Source organism: Aythya ferina (genome assembly GCF_964211825.1).
Source record: "Aythya ferina genome assembly, chromosome: Z".
NCBI lineage: Eukaryota > Metazoa > Chordata > Aves > Anseriformes > Anatidae > Aythya > Aythya ferina.
In genome coordinates, this window is record NC_140299.1 from 44,265,444 (window position 1) to 44,288,509 (window position 23,066).

Here is a 23,066-nt window from a genome sequence, read left to right on the forward strand (position 1 = left end):
TGTGTAGTTCTTCCATTGCACAACTGTTCAAAGTTCATTTATAAACCTAAGAAAAAAATCACCTCTTTTCTACTTTTGTAGTAAGACAGAAGAAGCTGAAAGTGAAGATTAATGGATATCAACAAGAAAAATTAAGTGTGGAAATTGCTTTTCTTTAAAGGTCCATCCAGAGTCTATTAAAAGACTGCCTTAATAATGACTTAATTCCAAGGAGCCCCGTTCCTCTTCACCTCCCTCCATTTCCCAACCTCCCCTTCTCCAGGCCCAGGGAGTTGTTACTGGAATCAGGGGACAGTCAGCAGCTTCTTTCACATGCATCAAGAGTTTGGAAATGGTCCAAGCGCTTGCTGAGATACTGCAGTGACTTCTAATGCAGTTACACTCATAGATGTGTTTATTAAGGGATCCTCCTCTCTTATAAAAGAGTTATGCTTCCTTTCACAAGGTTTTTCTGCAAAGGCCAGCAAAGAAAATCAACTTCCTTTTTGACTTTCCCCTGTGTAAGGGAAAGAACACAAAGCTGAATAAAGTTTCTACACAAGACGTGTCAAGTAAATGTGTTGTAAGCCACTGTTGGTAAAATTGTATTGCAAATAAGACATTCCACACATTGCACATATCACCAAGTTTTTTCTTCCTTGGAACAATTATTTTTCTTACTTTTTTATTATTTTTTTTTTCATTGAGGACAGTAGTGGTTTAGATGCTTACCATGGCTGTTGCAGTTTGTTTAAACAGTATTAATGAGAACATTCATGTGAACATTGATGGTCCTCACAACAACTTTGTGCTCTATTGTGCATTGCAGCAACAGAGGAAATGAATGGCAAATAAAACTCCATCACCACGTAGCCCACAGACGGCAGTACTGACAGCCCTGGTTCTGTACCTGGGGCTCTGTGACCTTTTGTTGCTAATCCAAGCATTCCTAAGAAGAATGAGGCTCCAGATTAAGAAGGAAGCTGAGGGTAGTGTCAAATAGATATTATCACTAAAACTCATCATAAAAAAAGAGAACAAAGGAGACTATTCAACATATGAAAGAGTGGCTTCATCAAACTGATAGAAGCGTTAGCGCTGGTGTCATATCTTGGTGAATCATGTAGAAAGTCTTGGGAGTGAAATACGCAAAATGCCTGTTAATTATTTAAGTTCTTAATAAAGCCTAGCAAAAATTGTATCTATATATTTATATAAATATATATAAGCAGAAAGTGTAGTACTGTTTTTTTTACTCAACATTCCCGCAATGCGGGGGTTCCCATATTAATTTCCTTAGAGGAAAACTTTGTGGATACTAGTTATACAGTAAACAAAGGTAAGCCAAAAAAAAAAATCCAAACATTGTAACAAATTAAAACCATTAGTGGAAGTGATATCAGGCCCTAACTCTAACAGCTTTCACAGTCAACACGCTAAAATCCAGTGAAATTACCATGCTATTTTTTAAAACATTATTTTCATTAATCAGGCCTTTGGTTAAAGTGGCAGAAATGTCACAACATCATTGAATCTGTCTCTTCGGAGGTGAACGCTAAGACTTTAAGGCTGTTGGACATCACACCCGTGTGTGTGGCTATGACAAGCACAAGCAACCGTGCAGGTGCATTATTGCCCTGCTTACTTTTCCTCCTACTTTTGTTACACAGTCATCAGAGAATGACAGCACCGCAGAGTGCTTTGGGTTGCAAGGCACCTCATGGATCACCCAGTTCCAGCCCCCGCCATAGTCAGGGACACCTCCCACCAGCCCAGGCTGCCCAAAGCCCCATCCAGCCTGGCCTTGAACATCTCCAGGGATGGGGCACCCACAAGCATTTCCCCACCCCAAGCTCAGCCTTGCAAAGCACGCTGATAGTTTTATGTTGGATTGCATTAGAAGTCCCTGTACAGAAGTCTGGACTGTGTCCCACCTATATCATCAGGTCAGCAGCTGGTTAGGATCTAGCTGATTATGTTTTCAGGACATAGCTTTAAACTGTAAAAATGAATCTCAGATTAAGTGAAAACTGTGTCTGTCCGTACGGTTAGGCAAGGACTGCCATCTATTTTCTTGCGGGTCACTTGTTTAGAGTAAAGCCAGGCTGTAACGAGGCTGTGAGCTAGATAACTCGTCCCTCTCAGACAAGATGCATTCCTGATCATATGCTTTCTGTTACAAACATGGTTTAAAAACATACCAATTTGCTGACAGCAGTTCCTCTGCTTTGTTTTGTCTTCAGCTTTGCTGGGATGTGTTTGCAGCTGCTTTGGCTCTGCGCTTTCTTCTTTAAGGGGGAATTAACTGTACCATATTGCATGTTCCTCTCACATAACGGGGAAGGAAACAGGTCTAGCCTGGAAGCAGGTCTAGCCAGAAAAGCAGCCTGAGCAAGTGGGCAGCTTGAGAAAACAGCTAGGGCTTCAGGCAGGAGGAGCCAGCGATGGACCGCTGCCACCAATCCTACGCTGCAGCAGGGAAGGGTTACAGTGACCAGCACAGCCCTGATGATGTTACAGCTACAAGTATGTGCAGCTGGGCAGCCTGACAGACACAAAATACCCCTTCACTAATGAGAGAGATTTTAACCCCGAGCTTTGCTGCCCACACGGAATGTCGGGCATTGAAAACAAAGGATGCGCCAGGAAGGAGCAACAAATTGTTCTGTGCCACACAGAGGTGCAAAAAGATTTCGGAATCTGGAAATCCCTCCTCGGTTAGCACCAAGATTAAGGGGATATATGGAAAAGCATAACACCAAAATAATCATAATTCACAGAGCGAGGTCGTCATAACACATAATGTAGCCAGCCAGTTTATCTCCAAAGCTGAACAAAGTGTGAATGAGTGGTAAGGAAAGTTCTATCGTGGAATGTTTTTTTTGTTTTGTTTTGTTTTTTTGTTTTTCCTTTCTTTTATATATTTATTTATTTGTTTGTTTATATATTTATTTATTTATAAGTATGTGGGGGGAAACCAGTGCATCTTTGAATGATCTTTGAATGAACCAGCAGCTATGTTGCTGCAGAGACGTGGTGGTGATTTTGTTTTTGTTTGTTTGTTGTTTTATAACTTTTCCTGGTAACACATCACCCTTTAGCAGACACCCTCTTCCCCCTTGCACACCATGCTTTACTTTAAAAGTGGCCACATTTTCATTCAGCTTTCCTTGCTTCTTTCTCCCCATTTCCCCCCGTGTCTCTTTCCCCACTGCCACTGCAGCTCAGTGCTCCCAGACCTGCCCAGCTGTTACATTTCCCTGTCCTCATGGGCCCAAGGCTTTACAAGTCCTGACGAATTCCTTCCATAAAGCATCTTGGCAAGCTTTAAGAAGTACCTGAGTACAGCCCCACCTCTGAGGACTGGGCTGCAGATGCTGTCCTGTCCTGCAGACCCAGGGGATGCCAGTGGCGGGCAGAGGAGGGCACAGCACCGGTGCAAGGCTCTGGTGCAGACACAGCCAGGTGTCGTGAGACAGCTTTTCCTACTGCCTAGCACTGCTGCCTCCGCTTCTGTGCTAAAAGAGGGAGGGATTTCCATGCTTTCACAAGCCTGTGTTTCCATATGCACAATTTCAAAGTTGGGAAGAGTTGTATGTGGATTTTCTGGGAACGTTCACATTTTACTTCTGTAACTTAATGGTATTTTCCTCTGAGCAAAGCACTCCCTTAATGTAATAATGTGCTTCGACAGTAAGACTAACATGTGACATGAACCCACATTCTGAGCACAAACCCTTGCTCTTTAATTCACTGCACACACTGTTCCAGGACACTGAGTCTTAATATCTAAAAAACGAATTAATATTTAAACTGTAGTATACTTGCCTTTGCACTATAATTGCCAGTAACCATGAGATTTTGTCTCTTTAAAACACATAATTTTTAACAGACACATAAAAAACGTAATTTTGTCCTTGGCCCCAGACTTAGATGCCCAGACTAGTAGTCCAAAAAATAAAGAATTGATTGCAAGAAAAGCCAAGGAAGCAAACAAACAAGGGAGCCTGAATCATCTAGAATTTCACCATAACTAAACAGAGTTTGGGAACGCATAAATAATGAAGCACATGTATACACTAATGTGGATATGGCCTGCTGTTTCCACAACCACATTATATCGGAAGAATTATTCTAAGGAGCAATCTTGCTGGCAGACTGACAATTTTATGCTGGTGAAATATGTCAGCGCATAAGGAAATTGAGAAATTTGCACAGTATCTGGGAGATGAACTGCGTTTATCCATCTACTGTGACTAAAGCTGACCACATATCTGCTGCACAAAATTAAGGTCTTCATTCCTGCTGCTTCTAGCTGCCAGAAGACCTGGCATCTCTCATGTTATTTAAAGGCATCAGAAACTGAAGTCATGTGAATAGGTGCTTTATCATGATAATTTACACATCAGAAAGCAGAACTTGATTTTCAGCTCGCCACCGTTTTGTATTCACTCCGCACCCCGGTAGAACTCCTGTCCACGGCTGCTGCCTTTCCACAGCTGCTGTTGCTTGTGCCTCTGGGCTGGGGACAGCACCACTGCTGCCCTCCTGTGCACCACTGCAGCCTTCAGCTCTGTCGCTCTAATAGTCAGAAAAACATCTCCATTTTCTGTTTTTTGTTGTTTTGTTTTTGTATTATACTACCCAATGTTACATCACACAGTATCATCCATTCTTTCTTTATATATTATATGTATATATATATATATATATATTGGTAGTGACAATTTTCTGCTTCACAACTGTGCCTCCTTTGCAGTAAACTCTTGCAATCACAACAAAACTGAAACATATACTACATCAGCATCCATCTCACTCCACTCTGTTTCTCTTGATGTTCCTAAAACTCACCTGTTTTAACTTCCAAGTTCGACCAATCAAACTTTATTCCTATTTGATTTTACATTGGAAAAATAATTCTCCTTTTTCTTGTTCTGTGATATAAGATCTTACTCCCCTCCTCCCTCATTCTACTTTCCTTGTGCCTCCTCCTTACAGTCATGGCATCGTTGTTCATTTAGAACTCTGTTCTTCACTTCTGTAGTACTGCAGGACTGCTCTGCTGTACTGTCATTGAGATTTTATCATTGCCACCACTTGTACTGAAACTACCTGCAGTAGAACCATCAAATGGTTTGGGTTGGAAGAGACCTTAAAGACCACTCAGTTCCACCCCCCTGCCATGGGCAGGGACACCTGCCACCAGCCCAGGATGCCCAAAGCCCCATCCAGCCTGGCCTTGAGCTCCTCTAGGGTTGGGGCAGCCACAGCTTCTCTGAGCAACATGTTGCAGTGCCTAACCACTCCCGATGTAATGAATTTCCTCCTTGTTTCTAATCTAAATCTACCCTCTTTTAGTTTAAAGCCATTATTCCTTGTCCCATCACTCCACCCTCTGACAAGGAGTACCTCCCCACTTTTCTGTAGGCCCCCTGTAGGTACTGGAAGGCTGCAGTGAGGTTTTCCAGAAGCCTCCTCTTCTCCAGGCTGAACAACCCCAACTCCCTCAACCTGTTTTCATAGGAGAGGTGCTCCAGCCCTCTGATCATCCTTGTGGCCCTCCTCTGGGCCTGCTCTAACAGGTCCATGTCCTTCTTGTGCTGGGGGCCCCAGAGCTGAAGGCAGTGCTCCAGGTGGGGTCTCACGAGAGCAGAGCAGAGGGGGACAATCACCTCCCTCACCCTGCTGGCCACGCTGCTTTTGGTGCAGCCCAGGATGCAGTTGGCTTTCTGGGCTGGAAGCGCACACAGCCAGCTCGTGTTGAGCTTCTCATCAACCAACACCCCCAGGTCCTTCTCCACCAGCTCTCTGTTCAGTCATCGCTCAATCTGCATTCATACCTGGGATTGCTCCTCACACCCTAACTCATTGTCACCTCCCAGTCCTTCTGACTACAAAAAGGCTGTTCAATAAGCTCCCAATTTTAGTCGAGTTGTCCCCACCTTCTTGTAGACAACAAACAAACAAACAAACAAAAACCCTACCATATAATGCTCTTTTTCTTTTTTTAAACATACGTGAAGAGACAGAACACCTCACAAGGTTGTCCACATTATGTAAAAAAATAAGGAAGCCTGTCTACTAGCTTTTTCTAGTTTCTACACACACCTGCACAGCTTCCTTAGCACACACTTCTCCTTTCTTCAATCAAGTCACAGGACTGCACGTTTCCCACTTGAGATCTGAGAGGAAGGAGTGGGAATTTGGAAGTAGTCATATGAGGAAAATGGTAAGACCTAAGTCTTAAACCAGCTGATTCTCATCCAGAAATGGCAGCATCAGCTATGGGGAAAATGTGATGCTGAGAAAACCAATTGCTCTACCCCAAAGAGAAAATGTCAATGCTGGCACTTCATGTGCATTTAGTATTATAACTTATGTCTTGGCACTAAGAGCTTCCCACACCACAACCACATGTTTATAATGGGCAAGAAACAAAATTATTCCTCTCTATATCCTGAAGCACAGCTGGTAAGGATATGGGTTGCTGGCATGTTTTAGAGGTGGTGAGCACCCACTGCTCCCAGGGCATCCAGGGAAGAGGAGCCCACTCTGCAAACATCTTAAGAATCACAGCTAAACAATGCTTCATATTCATGAAAGAAACATGAATGGATGGAAAAATTATGAACTGGAACCACAACAGCATATCACATGGCAGTCCTTTCCCTATTTTATTTATATACACTTCGATTGCCACACTCTGCGACAGATTTTGACAAACTGTGTTGAAACAGAGTCACTGTATAAATGGCAGGCATTTACTGGGCTGCTCAAATGCCTGGTTTTGGAAACAGAGGGAAGAGAGAATTCATATAATACCAAACTCTCTTCTGCTTCAGTATCTTATACATCTAAAAGGGTTGTTATGATTGTAAAGTTTGAAGAAATCAGGGCAGGGAAGAGCTAACATAGAGACTGATGTGTGGTTACAAGTATGCATGTGATAGACGTTGGTAGATGTTTGGCTTACATGTAGTCTTATGTGACCTTCAACTTCATTCTATGACATCTGAATAATTTTGCAGTATTCCACCTTAAAAATACATCACTGCATTTAAACTGTCGGATATACTATTTGTAGAACCTGCCCATCCACCAAGAAGAGGCAGCAGATACACTTTGGTCCCCTGCTCAGCTGCTGGAAAGGCAGAACATAGAGCAGTCTGTGAAAATAACTTTATATGTGTGAATTAACAGTAATTAACATGCTAAAATTCATATTAGGTTAGTGGCTGGGAGCAGAGCTGGCACCACATACACAGGGACACACGAGGGACTGAGACATGCATCTGACTAGGTACGCTGGATGATTCACACTACTCCCTAGCTTGGCCTAGGAAAAAATGGTCAGTTTTGGTTGCTTGATTCACATTTACCTAGTAACCTGTCATGGGCGATACCCACGTTTGTTTTGGATCCTGAGCAGACAGGGAGAAGAGGGTGGAAAGGGAAAGAGAAGGCAATGCTCATGCCTAGAGAGTACCTGAGTCTGAGAGCTCGCTCCCTGCCAGTACAGCAAGTGGAAGCAAAATTGTTGAAAAGAAATTGAGATCAGAAGAGCTATGATGACAGATAATGAAAAGCCATCATCTGAAACCTTGAAATTCCAACAGAAATGTTTTTCCAAAGGGGTTGTTATAGCCGTATCACAATGTTTGTGCTGGCTATTTGCTCAGCATGCTCCTGTGGGTTAAACAGGCCAGGGTAAGCAAGGATAGCTATTCCGCCTGGCCCTAAAAGCATGATACACAGTATACAGCTCAGCACTGATCACTTGTGTTTTAGCAAAGAAGCAAACCAACCAGAAAGAAAAGCTGAAATGTAACACTGTTTTTTTGCAATGTATTTCAAAAATGAATTTGTTGGTCTGTGGTAACAAAGTTTATATTTTTGTTGTGCCTCCAGAAAAGATGGCAAGGACTCTGCCTGCTGGGAACTCACAGACAATGCCTGAGTTAAGCCACGTATCAGTAATTTTCGTCTTAAGAATTAATTCCATACCAAATTGCAAGGCCTCGCTCCTCATCGACGAAATTTGAGAGTGTATTTTCTCTCTGTATTCACAGACTTCTGGAGCTGATATAGGAGTGAAGCACAAACACAAGACTAAGAACAGTTAAACATTATCTTTTCTGGTAGTCTCTACCAGGGAAGATAATACAGATGGGAAATGTGTGCTGTCGTGCCATTACAATTCTGTTTGGAATAAAACAAAGCAATGACAACAACAACAAAAAAATAAAAATCAGGGGAACCTTTACCAGTAGCATGTAAGTGACATGCTGAACACATCTGTTTTGGGATGCTCCAAATAAACCTATAAAACTAAGGAATAAAAGAGCAAGGAGTGGGTAAGCTGTACACACAGGTTGGCTGGGCACATACACACAGGAAATCTCAAGCACAGCACAATTCAGAACACGGGTAACTTAGTGCAGCCAATTGTTATGGCCAAGAACACGTAAAACTGTGTTGAGGATGGAAATATGAATATGCAAAAGTTCATGGTCTAACTGGATATTCTTATTCAAAGCAATATAAAAGAGAGGAGCATTGTTTCAAAGGGGCTGCATTTTTATGAAATGAGTCTATCTAATATAACACAGATGAGTTACGAAGCACATTTTTGAAGTAGCAACATTTATTGAGAAATTGGGAAGTTAGTTAAGTGCACAGAACTATTAAAGACATAATGTTGTTGGATTTTTTTTCTGCAACTTGCTGATGTTCAGGTTAATTGTCATATGGAATTGTTATTTCCTAATCCTATGAGTACTACAGTTAAACTGAATATAAAAATCAAAGACAAATTTCTGCAACTGGGTTTTAGCATGCTACTTTTTTCCTTCCTTCTCACCCTCTCTCCCTTCACACACGTGCAGGAGTACAAAATACAAAGGCGCAATCCGTGCCCACTGCCTGTATTGCTAGAACTCAGCTACAGCCAGCTGATGTTTCAGGTTTTTGTTCCAGTGTCTGATGGCAATTCAGAGCTATCCCCACTTGGATCTTGGCCATTAACAGGACCCAGTCACCACGAGTACACTTAAGCCATGGTGAGGGGCTGGTGGGGTTTGTTTCCTTCAGCAGCCAGGCAGCTGGTTAAAGGAAGATGGCCAAGGCAAGCACGGGAAACTCCTTCCTTGGCATCCGCCAGCAAACAGACCACCTAACTGTGAGTTCCCAGAATAAACTACTCCCTGCTAAGGCAGCAACCAAAACGGCCACCATCAGCAGATCTTTTAAGGTTCAGACAAGCATGTGAAGGAAAACATTGATCACGAGTAAGAAGAACTTGCCAGAGAGGTAGGTGGACTTAAACAGCCCCACATGTGAATACTGCTGTGAATTAAGTGCTAGAGGGGCACCTCTCACACCAGATAATTTAGCTACAGTGGTATAAATATTTTTGTCTGCCTCACAAAACATGCATTGACTATAGGAAAGACTACAGGAAAAGACTTTGAAGACTATAGGAAAATTAAAAAAAAAAAAAAAAAAAGATTAAAAACACAGTATTGTGGTGAAGTTCCCCTTGTATAACTTCGTAGGTTTTGACTTCTCAAACTTGGGTCTAGGAGCTGCAGTTCGGTGTCAATTTCCCACCTTTCTTCACTCATCTTACATCACAATAAAAATTACGTTTTAATTAGCACAACATTATTCACTCTCACACAACATTGGCATCTTATTCTGCCACTGGATAATACAGGAAATACATGTGTTAAATTTTGGTAGTGGTGGTGGTGTTTTGTTTTTTGTTTTTTAGTGTTTGGTTTAATAGGCTAGTTATTTTTGCTAGACTTTTCATAATAAACTTGCACAATACTTCAGGTTTTTTTTTTGGATTATATTCCCCAAAACCAGAATAAGCCAAACACACAATATCACGTCATGGACTCTAACTTACCAAAACTACATGTAATATTCACTCACTTGCATCTTCAATCTGACCTTCTGCAACACCTCTTTGCACTTAAAATGTCACAGGTACAGAAACCAGATTACAAATCCCAGTAATAACAGACAAACATGTTACTGTTGGTCAGCTAAATTGCAACACCTGGTATGCTTGTTCCTAGCATACGTCACAAAATAAAATGTATTGTGCTTTGTACATGGACTGTGCTAAGATCCTGGTTGAAGAGAACCACAGCAACATCTTTTTTTTTGAAGAAAATACACAGAAACCCACCAGTCCCATGCTGGGTGGACAGCTTGCAGTATACCAAAGGCTGTAAGTTATCAGTCTTAGACTGGAAATAAAGATCATCAACAAAAATGTCAAATTTACTGACTGTATTCTTATTCAATGCAGAAACATCTTGAAAAGCTCTCTGTTCAGTGTAATATCAAGGATTAGGGTGTGTGGTGACATGGAGATTGGAAGGAAGGGAACAAGCTACTTCAGGCCCTGATTTCAGGGCTTCCTGGCTGGTTCTGCATAAAAGTACAGCCCCGGAGGCTCCAAAGAACTTTTCCAGAAAGCAGGGATTACAGAGGAGAAGATGCATATTAGGCAGATGGAGCCACCATACAAGAAATCTTTCATTACTCAGACCTACCAAATACATACTTTTTTGACTTCCACTGGCAAACTAACAGAAGTGGCTTCGACATCCCACAAAATCATGGCTTATATCAATGTTAGATCATAATTCAAGCACTGTGAAAGTGCAAGGAAAAAGAAACACCGAAGTTTTATAACAGCTATGCTAAATTAAGCAAAAAGAACACCAGTACAGATGTCTCTTTTTAAAGTCACAGATAGCATCAAATGGCTGTTTTTCTATAAAGTCTCCTGAAACCAGCAAATCCTCCTTGTAATATTTAAATCATGCAGTACTTCTTCCTAAGTGAAACACTGTAAAACAAGAATATACCTTTTCAGTGCTCATTTTGTTCTTTCTGCACATTTCCTTCCTGCTTGAATTGACTTCTCACTATTTAACAGGATATTGATTTTGTTTAAGAAAGTTAACAAGAATTGCCATATATTTTGCTAGTAGTAAAATAATAATAAAAAAATAATACTGCACTGTGAAAAGATGGTAAAAAATTCGTATCCAGCAAATGAAATCACCAGGTAACTATGATACCCATAGTATTACGCTTCACAAATCTTCAAGAATCACGCATTGCAACTCTCTGCTAATTCTTCTTTTAAGTAGGTTAAATTGCATGTAGTTTTAATATGGATAGAATTTAAGAAAAAACAAAGAATCTCACATCTGAGAATGTGGTTCTTCCCTTGGAAACCAATTTTAGAGTATTTGTAATCCTACAAAGAGTACTGCATACATCCATTTCCACTGGATAGATACTTCGGTTTCTGGTCAACAAACAAACAGTTTAGTTTAATTATATCTCTTAGTTATGCAGTTCAAGGAATAGAAAACTCAGTTGCTTGATTTTGCTTTTGTAGATATGTGTACCAACAACCAAAAAACTGCAACACACCTCTTTTTTATTTTTTTTATTCAGAAATATTTGTAATCCAAAAAGAGAAAGAGCAGTGTTCTTCACAGACATGTATTAAATATTTATTATTTCTTCATATGCTGGAGTCAAATATTACAACCATATTAATAAATTCACCCAGAAGACACGTCACTTCTGTAATTTAGTCTGATATGACTCACTGGGAACAAAATTGTAAGAACAGTTACAGAATATTCTTCCACTTCTTGCAGCCAAGGGATACTAAGAACTTTGTTTTTCTTCTCCCTTGCTCAAAACAAATGCTACACCCATAACGCTGTAGTAATTTAAGATATGTAGCTCCAATTTTATATGCAAGAATAATTTTCCAATGCGTATCTTTGAACACAGCATAAGTGTTGACATTAAAGCTAGATAGGTAATATATGAGAAGAAATGACTGAAATGTTTTAAGGTGCTCTACCATTACTTCTCCATTCTTACTTGTCTAGATAAGCTAGAAACATGTTCATTACACTTCTTGGGATAAGTACTTTCCTAAGTGTAAAACGCTAAAGCATTGTTCCCTGTCGACATTCTCCTCATCGGACAAATGACACAAAGATAGAAGTAAGCAAACTAACTGTACCTCTGGACACAAAAAAGGAAGGAGATGAGGTGTGACCATATGCTTTCTTTAGGAAATTTGGCCTTCAAACTATAAAGTTTCCTTACACTTATGTTGTGCTTGCCCTATTTTGTCTCTATGAAAAAAATATATATATATATATTTCTTAAATAAACAATAGCACAATAGCATCAGTCTCCACACACTGAAAATAGGCTTTACTGAGCAAAACTTTCTATCTGCAGCATTTGTTGACAGAGACCAGCTCTTGGTATAGCACATTGGAGAGAACACTGTCCTGTGAAAGCTGCAGTACTGTTAATTAATCACTTACCAGATCTGAGAGGAGTTTTATTTTGGAAATGTTTTCAAAAAGAATTAAAGAGTTCAGGAAACACTGTTGATTTCCTGAGAACATGGAGTGCATTCACCATGAATCATTAACTCTCACTTGAGATCATCACTAGTCTTATAAAAGCAGAATTGTAGAACAAAACGTTTTAGGAACAACTTACCAACCAAACAATTGGATACAATTTGCTTATAAAACCATGAGTAATTTGGGAGAAAAATTGATCCACAGCCAGATAAACAACAAGATGAGTAAGCTGCTTTAAATGACATTGGGCTCTTGTAAAACAAGGAGAGATGAGAACAAAGTTTTCAACCATCTTTCACACTTCCTCTTATGTTCTAATAGGCTACATTTCAAAACAAATACATTTTCAAATATATGAGGGAAGAAGAAGTTATGGGCTATCCTTAAGTCAGAATGCTAAGACTGATTTTTCTTCTAACCTTGCTAACTAGCAATGCAGGATGTTCATGGAAGCCTGACACCTGATTAAAAACCTGATTTGTTGGCTTGATAAGGAGATGACATTAAAAACCTAAACTTTAAATGTTAAGTTTTTGAAGAAGTTCATTCACCAGCTTCACAGTCTTTTGGTTTTCTTCTCCATTTTGGTTAATTCTGTATGCAGTACGGATAAGAAGGCTACGAACTTCCTTGCTTCTATCAGTTGTCTCAGTAATCTGAAGGAAAATAGGGAAGATGGGAAATAATGCAATTAAGTTATTAGGTGCAAGCTATTCTCTATTAGATATTAGCAACATAACCACAGATCTGTCCCTCTGATACCTGAACGTGTGAGATGCTCTGATAATAAACGCTGAATTCAAAGAAACTTCCCTTCTGCTTAACCAGCCTGTTTTCACACACCTTGGGTGAACTGATCATCTTTGAGATTTCTACTGTTCTCTCAAATTTAAGTGAAAAAAATAGAGGCCAAAAAGTTTTTAAAGGAAACGCAAAAAGACAGAAAGTACAACAATTTGGAAGTTATCTTCTTAGAAACTAATTGAAACTATATTAATGGACTTGGGGAGGCAATTCAATTCTTTAATGTTTCAAAACATAAAAAGAAATCCCTTCCCCAAAGACTAAGTGCCAGGAAAAGACTCTAAGGAGGAATTTCAGCAGACCAGGACAGACTTTCTGCCACCTATCTGTTGTGCTAATCCCAAAATTTACTATGCTAGCCAAAACAACTGCCATGCATCCCAGTTTGGTTCTGTACCATTTTGCCTTCCATATATTGTTTCAGACCTTTTCAAATCACTTGGAAAGCCTAGTTATAAATCAATGATTACACAGATGCAATCAAAACAAATCAGACCGACATGCTCTGGCGTATAACAGCTCATGACCTCCCTGCACTGGAAATTGAATACTCGGAGTTTTAAAAGTCGTTTTATGTTACTTTCTATGAAGAAATAAGAAGTCCCTTTCAGTCAGTTTCACAGCAGCATGTTGGCCTACTACAGCACCACTGCTCAACAGTCCTCAAAAGAGAAAAGCTGAAGGCAGCAGATTGTAAATCTACAAACAATCCCCTTTGTTTTCCATGTATAATATTACGGTCCTATGCTGGGCAGTTGTTCATTTCTGAACCTATATCTAAAATGTTAGAAATATCTCAGCTCTCCTTAAACAGATAAATGTTATGTCTCTTTAGCCATTCAAAAGGAATAACCGCCAAAATAGTTTTCCAGTTCCTCCTGTCACAGAATCACAGTGATCATATAAAACATATAACCTATACAGAATGGAAGGGCACACTGCAGCTGGAAGGAAAAATTTTCAAAGTGCTAAAACCACACAATACCTGCTTGTACAGGAAGCTTGTACTTTTTAAGAAAAATCTTGAGAGACACAAACACATTTTACAGTTCACACCACTATCACTGAAAGCTCTCAACAAAATTAGCAAGATATTGTAGCAAACATGCAACATTTCACTCCATTTTTTTCCATCTTTTTTTCACACGCTAAGTGGCACTCTCTTGGGACTTCATTCTTTTTTTTTTTCTCTCTCAGTTCTTAAACCATTTTCTTTCTCTGGATTTGTTAAAGTACCAAGCATCTGCCTTATCAATGCTGACACTTAGTACTTGTTTCACTTACAGGAAAACAAAGAGAAGACAATTCCAGCACCTCTGCAGCAGCTGGATAATTAAAGTAGTGATTTGCAGCTGGGGAAAGCAAACAGCAAAATTTACAGCAACATGTTTACACAATATGCCGGCTGTAAATTAACTGTAGGTATCCCTTAGTTGCAAGCTACTACTTGGAGTGCTTCTGCAGTCAATACAGCAATTTTTTCAGTGGGATTTTATCAAGATGTATCAAGAAGGAGAATACTTTGACTTCAGTTTAAATAGATAAATAGCAGGTTAGCTATAGTTGTTGTAGTCACAATCTCCTTTAATTCTCTGTTACATAGCTTCTTTCTTAAGTGGATCTAACGTAAATCCAAATAGTAAGAAAAATATATTTTGCTTAAACTGGAAAAAAAAAAGGGGGGGTGTGGTACAAAAACAAAACAAAACTTACATGGGAAATAAATTCCTGGGCAATCATATGTCCACCAGAAGAAAATAGTAAAAAGTTGGTAAGAAGGTGTGTTGTAAGATGCTGGGTATAACATTGCTCTGTATCTGTTATACTGTTTACAGTTGCCTGCAGATCTCTGACAGAAAGTGTAGTAGCGTTGAAGAGCATTATTAGACGGTTGTAGACTGCTCGAGCTTCTGCCTGTAAGGAACAATTCCAAAGGATGCAGGATCAAAGGAGAGTAAAGGTCACCTATGGTATTTTTCCTATGGATTTATTCACTAACAGGACACGGAATACTTGGCAGAAACTACCCAAACATGAAAAAAGTCAGCATTTAGGCAGGGAGAACAGGAAAGGAAGGGCAGTACACATTTCTTTTATACTGATTCACGCACACAAAGGAGAGCAGAAAGGATTTGTTAACTTTCTTTAATCTTGCAAACTAAGCGGGCAGGGCATCAAGCCAGGATTTGACCTTTTTAATAATAAAAGGAAATAGAGAAAGTCCCTCAGTAGAACATGGTCAGGTTATTGCATTGTGGGAAAAAGAATAGAGACTCCTCAAGGGCTTATTTCAGTATTGCTGGTACAAATCAGTCAAATCCCCATGCAACCTGACCTCAACTGATAAAATGTTCTGGTAAGAATGCAGTTCTTTCCTTCTTCCTGTGTTGTTTGCAATTTATGTTTTTACCTTTAGAGTTAGCCAATAAAAACTCATTTTTTACTGGGTGTAGAAAACAGAAGACTTTGGCTCCTACACAATTGAAAACGAACTACAAGCAACTATTGCAAAAAATAAAAATCATAACTAATTCTGTCCACCCTATTAAAAACAAACCAAACAAATGTGTGTTTAAAAAATAATAAAGGAAAAGAAAAGAAAAAAACTCCACAACAGCAAACAAGTGCAGGGACAATGGAAAAATGTAACAACTGCAAATCCAATGGAAAAGGACATCCATTTCTCAACCATGTTCATTAGGATAATTTATGTCAATCATTTACCTGACCTCATTTTTCTCATCCCTCCCCCATAAAACAGCTTCTATGTTTGAAAACGATTATGTTCACAATTACTTGTAATGCAACAAATGAAACCAGAGTTTAAGGAAAGGGAACTGGAATTCTCCCACATCCTTTCTGCATCCCATTCATGGTGTGCCTCCATCCCATGTGCCAGAGCAGGGAGACTGATAGTTAACGGGACCTGCTCCATGAGCTCGTGCACCCTAGGACATCTAGGAAAACCTCCAAATTTTGTTCCTTCAATGTTTCACAGTGTAAAGGTAAGAAAGAGGAGATGAATAAATAAGTGAAGAACAGAATATTCTGTCCTGCATGTACAAGTGAACTCTAGTGAACAGTAAAAGCACTGCTGCCTTCTTTAAATCATTTTAACAGTATGAATTCCACTCTTTCTGATATCTAAGCTGCCACCTAAATTCAGTTGCAGGAATACAATCTTAAGTCATGAGTGTGCACCTTTCCGTACAAAAATATACTGAATTAAAAGGTCCCTAGCTTGCAAACCTGGCAAGGAACTACTACTACTACTACTACTACTACTACTACTACTACTACTACTACTAAAATAAATCAAACATCTAAATAAAGGCAGAAGCTTAGCATGAACTGTGGGAATACCTTTCAAGTAGCCTAACCTGTGCAAAAAGTCTTTTTCACTCTAAGTAACTGAAGAAAAGAATCATACTGAAATATGAGACCTCTGGGAACAGATGAGTAACTGTGTGGGCTCTAAATGGAAAACATTTTTTTCATTGAAGTTTATCATACACTGACTGAGAATAACAAACTGATAGCACAAGGGACACATGGGAAGGCGACTTTATATGTGTGACAATACGACTTCATTCTGTGGTGCTGGAGGTGGACAATGCTCCATATACATAGACATCAGCACCTACAGTCATTTGGTTTCATTCACTCGTGTTTGTTGTTTGGGTATTGCCTTCTTTCCCAAAACTGCACTCTAAAACCCTTGTTTCTTTGTCCCACTGTAGCTCTAACCTAACTCTACTTGATCAATATTCCACTCCAGCTCCTGGAGTATAAGAAATTTAACAGAAAGAAAGTAAAAAGTGATTGGCATGTGAGTTTGCATATGTAGTAGTGGGATGGGAAGGAAAGGAAACAAAATATTGCAAAACATACTGGAGATGTGAAAAACACACTGGAGATGCAAAATGAAAACATGATGTTAGTGTGGTGTATTGAGCTGCATCTTTTTCTTTTTTCTTTTTTTTTTTTTTAATTAAGAAAAATTAGATACTGCAGCCGGATTTTGAATCTGGGCTTTGTGGAGCAGATAGCTTGGGCTAGTCCAAACTTGTGAATAGATCTAAATGTATTTAGTAGACTTTCACGCATTTGATAGACTTTCATGCACTTGCAGGCACACAAAGACATGCACCAGACCACTCGGTTACAGAGAGCAAAGTTAGAACACTGCTTCATTCTGTTAGAAATTTAGCATGTGAGAATATAACATACTTTTTACAGCCTCATACATGTCAAGAATTAATACAGAGATTTGAGATGAATCAGAATAGATGGGTGAGGTTGGGATTCAGTGCTGTGTGTGATGAATGTCTTTACTGCTTCGACTGCTGTTGTGATTTCTCTTGTGTTTCATTCTCAGAAGATGCTATAACACAGGACTGCTGAATTCTGCCACACAGAGATTTCAAAAATACCATTCCCAGCATAGTTTTATGTCTAATGAAAAACACATGAGTTATTTCAAGAAAGCTAAAATGATGCTAATATATATAGCTGTCTTTAAAAGGGAAAAAAAATTCTAATTGTCAACAGGAAAATTCACAAAAATTAGCTTCCAACTTCACTGCAACATGGTTCCCAGGAGACCTTGTAAAACCAATACCTTCTCCAGTGCAGACCTTTCATTTTTTCTGGTGCACACAATTTGTTTTATAGCAATAAAATATAAGCAGACTATTAACTGCTTATCGCTGATTACTACTGTTACATCACTCACCATTGTTTGAATCCTTTGTAGGTTTTTAGTCTGAGGACAGTAATAAAATGCCAACAGCCACAGCAAAGCATCTGGTTCTACAGCTGCCTTCAGCAATTGTTCTGCAGCAATATCCAGCCACTCTCCAAAACAAGCAACCAAAAACCAGACTTCTAAAAGGTCAGAGGAACTGGAATATGACAAAGATGCAATTAAGTATTTCTTCTTATTAAACACTTATAAATTTCTTACATTAACTGCAAAGGGTGTTAGCATGAAAATAAAGACCACTAAGCTGTTCTTCAACAGATAATGTCTTACCTGTTAAGCAGAGCCACGTACTCTGTTATCTGCAATAAGGTCAATAGGGGCACTGCCCAGTGCTATTAACAGATTAATCTTATCAGCAAAACAGAATATCCATGACACCAGTTTCCAATAAATAGCAGTGACAAAATATTATGTATTAAAATATACATCATAAAAGTATTCACAGTTTATGGTCTTCAGTCTAAGGATTTTCAAAACGTTAAGTTGTATATTATGTACTGTATTCTAAAATGCTGTTGCCTTATATTGGTTTTCTATTTCTCTGTTTTGCTTTTCTCAGTTATTTTCTGTTAAAAGCACATGTTTTTGGTAATTAATGAGGAAGTACATTTAGGTGGGATAAATATAAAGTTTTTAAGGGTATTTATCTCCTGACTTGTAAAATTTGGATCCTCTTTAATGAATATTTGGAAGATACTACAATCTGGGCTACTGCATTAAGGAAAAGAAGGATCAGAATGGACCACAGGTCATCTCTACACTCTCACATTAGTTCGCATGGGGAGATGCAAACTAATGATGGGTTTCCCATAAGTATAAAGACAAACAGAGTGAGGAAGGAAGAAAGGACATCTGGAAGGAAAGCAAGAAGCAGGAACTCATATTACTATTAAGTGTGGCAATGGGTTTGAAGAATCAGAGGTTTTCCTTAAGTTTTATTCATGGGGATTCCAAGAGCTGCTGTACCACCCCTTCCAGGAAACTCCAAAATATTTCATAAATTTCAAAGGTTAATGCAGTTGTTTGATTATTGCAGTTGTATTATCAAGGCAGAAGAGGTGAAAAGCCAAGGGCTAGGTAACAAAAGCAGAAAGACATGCTTCTGTTATTGTAACACATTAAGATGGATGTTATTTTTTTGTTCAAAGCCTGAGTTATTTTTCTTTAAGAAATCATGGTCAGCTACTGGTCCCACATCACCTGGAGAATATCTCGAGATGAGAGTTGGAATAAACTGCTTTATCCTTAAGACTTCCTGAAGGAGGGATGTTCTGTTTTATGATGGAAAATGTAATACACACAGATAATATTCTATGTCTAGAGTATACTGTTGACTCACATTGTCTATGAGTACCTCAGAAACGGCTGACCCTGTAAATCATACTTTCATACCACAGAATCCCAGGATCTCAAAATTCTATTTATGTCCTATTCCTAGGACATAAATCCACCAAACAAGCTTATCCTTATTTTTGGATAAGCTTGGTCACTGACATCAGACATAAGAGGTTGATATAGGATGGGCTGGAAAATAGTGTGCTGAGGAAACTGCTACAGAAGTCACTGCTGTTGATATTCCACAGCTTTTGGAGAGGTAACAGCATGTCTCTGACTGCAGAGAACTAGAGATGTATGACAAAATGTGAGACAAAGTTTCCTTAGATAAAGGAACAGGATCAGCACAATCTGAAGTTATTAGAATCCAGAAATGCAACATTTAAAACCTTAAAAAAAAAACACACAACAACAACAACAACAAAAGCAAACAAAAAACAAACAAACAAACAAACAAACAACAACAACAACAACAACAACAAAAAAAAAAAAAAAAAAAAAAAAAAAAACAGAAAACAGCAACAACAAACAAATGTGACAGTGATCTGGAACAACAGCCTTCCCTTCAGCAAAATAACCTACTTATCTGACCATAATTCGATGTTGTGACAATGTAAGTGGATAGGCTAGCTCTGAAACACAGTGATTTACAATCAAACAAAGAAACAAAACAAAAAAAAACCACACTAATTAAAACTTAATTACAGAGAACAGATAACTAAGGGTAACACTGACAATATTTATGACTGGAAGCATTCATAGCTCAAAGGGTAAATACATGTCCTTAAACTTGAGCATTAAACTGATTTTAACAAGTATTAAGTAGAATAGAGTCCAACTCTTGCCTCGGCAGTTGAGGCACCAGTGAAATTACAACTCACCACGACTTTCCATCAAACTGCCTGGTTTGGAATCACATAACCTCCACTTGTTACCCCATTAAAGTTTATGCCCACTCTGTACTGACAGCTACACTACTGCCATTGCCAAAAGTAGCCTTTCACTTCTTCTGGGAATTTTTTTTCTCCTAAACTTATGTGAGTTGATTTAAAATGTCACATGATAGTTACCATTTACTGAGATGACTGCATGTCAATAAGTAATCAGAATCAGGAATAACACAATGAAAAAGCAAATTAAATACAGTTACTCATTGATATTAGTACTGAAGAAGACAAGTCAGATCCTTTTTCTTCACAACTGAGAGGGATTTGGTGGAAAAAATAATTGTTGTGTGAGTCCCAAAGAAAGTAAGAAGATATTCTGACAAGTACAGTGCTATTCAAACTAGTGTATTATCAAGGCAGAAGAGGTGAAAAGCCAAGGGCTAGGTAACAAAAGCAGAAAGACATGCTTCTATTATTGTAACACATTAAGATGGATGGTTTTTGTTTGTTCAAAGCCTGAGTTATTTTTCTTTAAGAAATCATGGTCAGCTACTGGTCCCACTTTAAGGGCAAAAACGTTTGAAATCACAGCAGACCAGGCACTGACAGACATTGCACTGAACTGCAGCTCATACAGAAAATAAGAAACAAGCTGCAGACAGCCAGGTCTCAGGAGGAACAGCAAAAAGCGTTTTTATGCTACGCAACAACAAAAATAAAAGCTTTCATGTGTTAACTGAAACCAAGTGCGGATTTAAGGATCTGCCTTCCAGGATGCTGTGAACAGGGGGACTGTTGGGTATCTTACTTTGCAAATCTATCTGGCCTAGGCATTCTATATTTCTATTTAAATATTTCAGTTTTAAAAGCAAAAATAACTTGGTTCCTTGGAATTTAAAAGCAGTTCAATATTCTTTGGAAAGCTCATTCTTGGAGCAGATCTATGCAGACTAATATCAAAACTCTAGCCAAGTCAAGTCTCATCAGAGACCCAAGACCCGAAAGGAAAGAATTACAGTGCAACAACAGATAGGGATGTATTTTTTGTCCCTATAGTCCTGGAACATATACTTCCAAAGCAGAATTCATATAGATGAACATTATCTTTCATTACAGTAGCTATTTTGGAAAACAAAGCAAAACAAACAAAAATCACAAACAAAACACTTAGGGCAACAGGTCAGAAGCACTGTGTGTCAGCTCAAGGAGCAATATAGCAAACAATGCAATAGTCTAGCAGACATATCTTTATGAAAACAAGAACAACAACAAAACAAAATAAAAAAATACGTGAAGTTTGAAGTTTGAATGTTCATACAAGCCTGCAGAAACCCAATACGATCTCGTACATGAAAGAGAAAAACTCACAACAGACTCTTTCCAATACAAGCTGTTTTGTTTTGGTTGAAAGAGTTCTCCTGTTACAATAATAAAATGGAGAAATGTCAGATCAACTTTCCAATAAGTATCCTCAGCTCCCCCTCCTCCAGCTCATAGCCTGGGCTCTGTTTTTCCCCTGACAATCCTTCCCATGTATTTTCTCACACTGCTCTTCAGGACTTTACTCCTGATGAAAGGAGCCAAAAGGGCTCCTTTTAAGCGTGCACCGTGACTCTGCATCCTACAGGCAATGGCAATGCCCAAGGACAACTTGTAGGCAAGTTGCATTGGACCCTCTCTGGATATCACATTATTGCCCCAAGAACTTTTGAAAGTTCTGGCTAAACAGAATTAGAAATTCAATCCAGAATCAGTTTTAAAAGTTTAATGGGACAAATGGCAAAGTAGGAAAGTGAGTATTTCTGTTGCAGTTAGCTCTTTGCTGAAACAAAAGCAAGAAGAGAAGACTTTGTTTACACAGGAGCTTATTGGACAGGTCTGTAAGTGCTACAAAGTTCTGGTTCAGTAAGTAGTCTAAGTCTTTAAACCAAAGCTATAATTAGAGAAGAAAATTAGACTTAATGAAATGTAGCCACTAAAGAGTTCGAATGGCATGACTTTTCACGAAGTAACACATTCAAAGGACAAAAAGTTAAGAAATACTGCTTACCTAATGTTTGTGTCTTCTACTAAGGCTTTGACCATATTGGAAATGTGTGTCAAGTGTTGAGACCAGCATGTAGCTGGCGATTCTGAGGAGGAAGGATGAAATCAAATTCTTAAAATATGATTTTTCAAATTCAAAAGATGACTTTTTTTTTTTTTTCAAATTAAAACTTTCTGTCCAAATGGAACAGAACAATGAAATTAACCACATTAAGCGAGCATTAAAACTTGTTCAGGATTCAGTTATTACAAAGCATGTAGAATTTCCCAATTTTCAACAATAACTGCCCCTATGCTTCTTAGAACAATTCATTGACAGAGACATGTAAGGAATTACAGCTAGGAATATTATTCAAATTAGGCCTTGTGTAAATTCTGCCTCAATGTTAGCATCTAATCACTGGAGTAACATTCTCAAAGGCTCTTGTATTGAGCAGAGCAGAAATTACTGCTCATGAAAACCTGTATGGTATTGAGCAGTAATTTCTTGATCTATGTAAATGGGAAATCTTAAAAAAAAAAAAAAAAAAAAAAAAAAAGTTCCTACAGAACCTAAAAGAACAGCAGAATTCAAGCTTCAGAGACAAACAACAAAGCAACACAGTATTTCTTGTCAAATACATGAATTTTCATAATGACATAATGACAATTACTGGTGTAAGAAAAGTGTTTGTGTGTGTGTATATATGCATAAACATATATATATACACAGACCTCAGCAACCTGTTTTAATTCCTAATATCACAGTTTTCATAAAAATATAATGCACTCTTTGTTATTTGTCTTTTAGTTTTTCTTGAAGTTAATATGTGTTACAGT

General features: G+C 38.6%; 1 protein-coding gene across 1 annotated transcript in view; it reads right to left on the bottom strand.

The window, feature by feature from the left end:
• Positions 1–11,443: 11,443 nt before the first annotated feature.
• Positions 11,444–23,066, bottom strand: part of FANCC (FA complementation group C) — a 75,007-nt gene continuing 63,384 nt past the window's right edge. The window contains 5 exon segments of the mRNA XM_084503875.1: positions 11,444–12,942; positions 12,944–13,066; positions 14,928–15,128; positions 17,950–18,118; positions 22,252–22,333. Of these exon segments, the coding sequence (XP_084360001.1) occupies positions 12,922–12,942; positions 12,944–13,066; positions 14,928–15,128; positions 17,950–18,118; positions 22,252–22,333 (596 nt within the window). The 3' untranslated portion in view covers positions 11,444–12,921.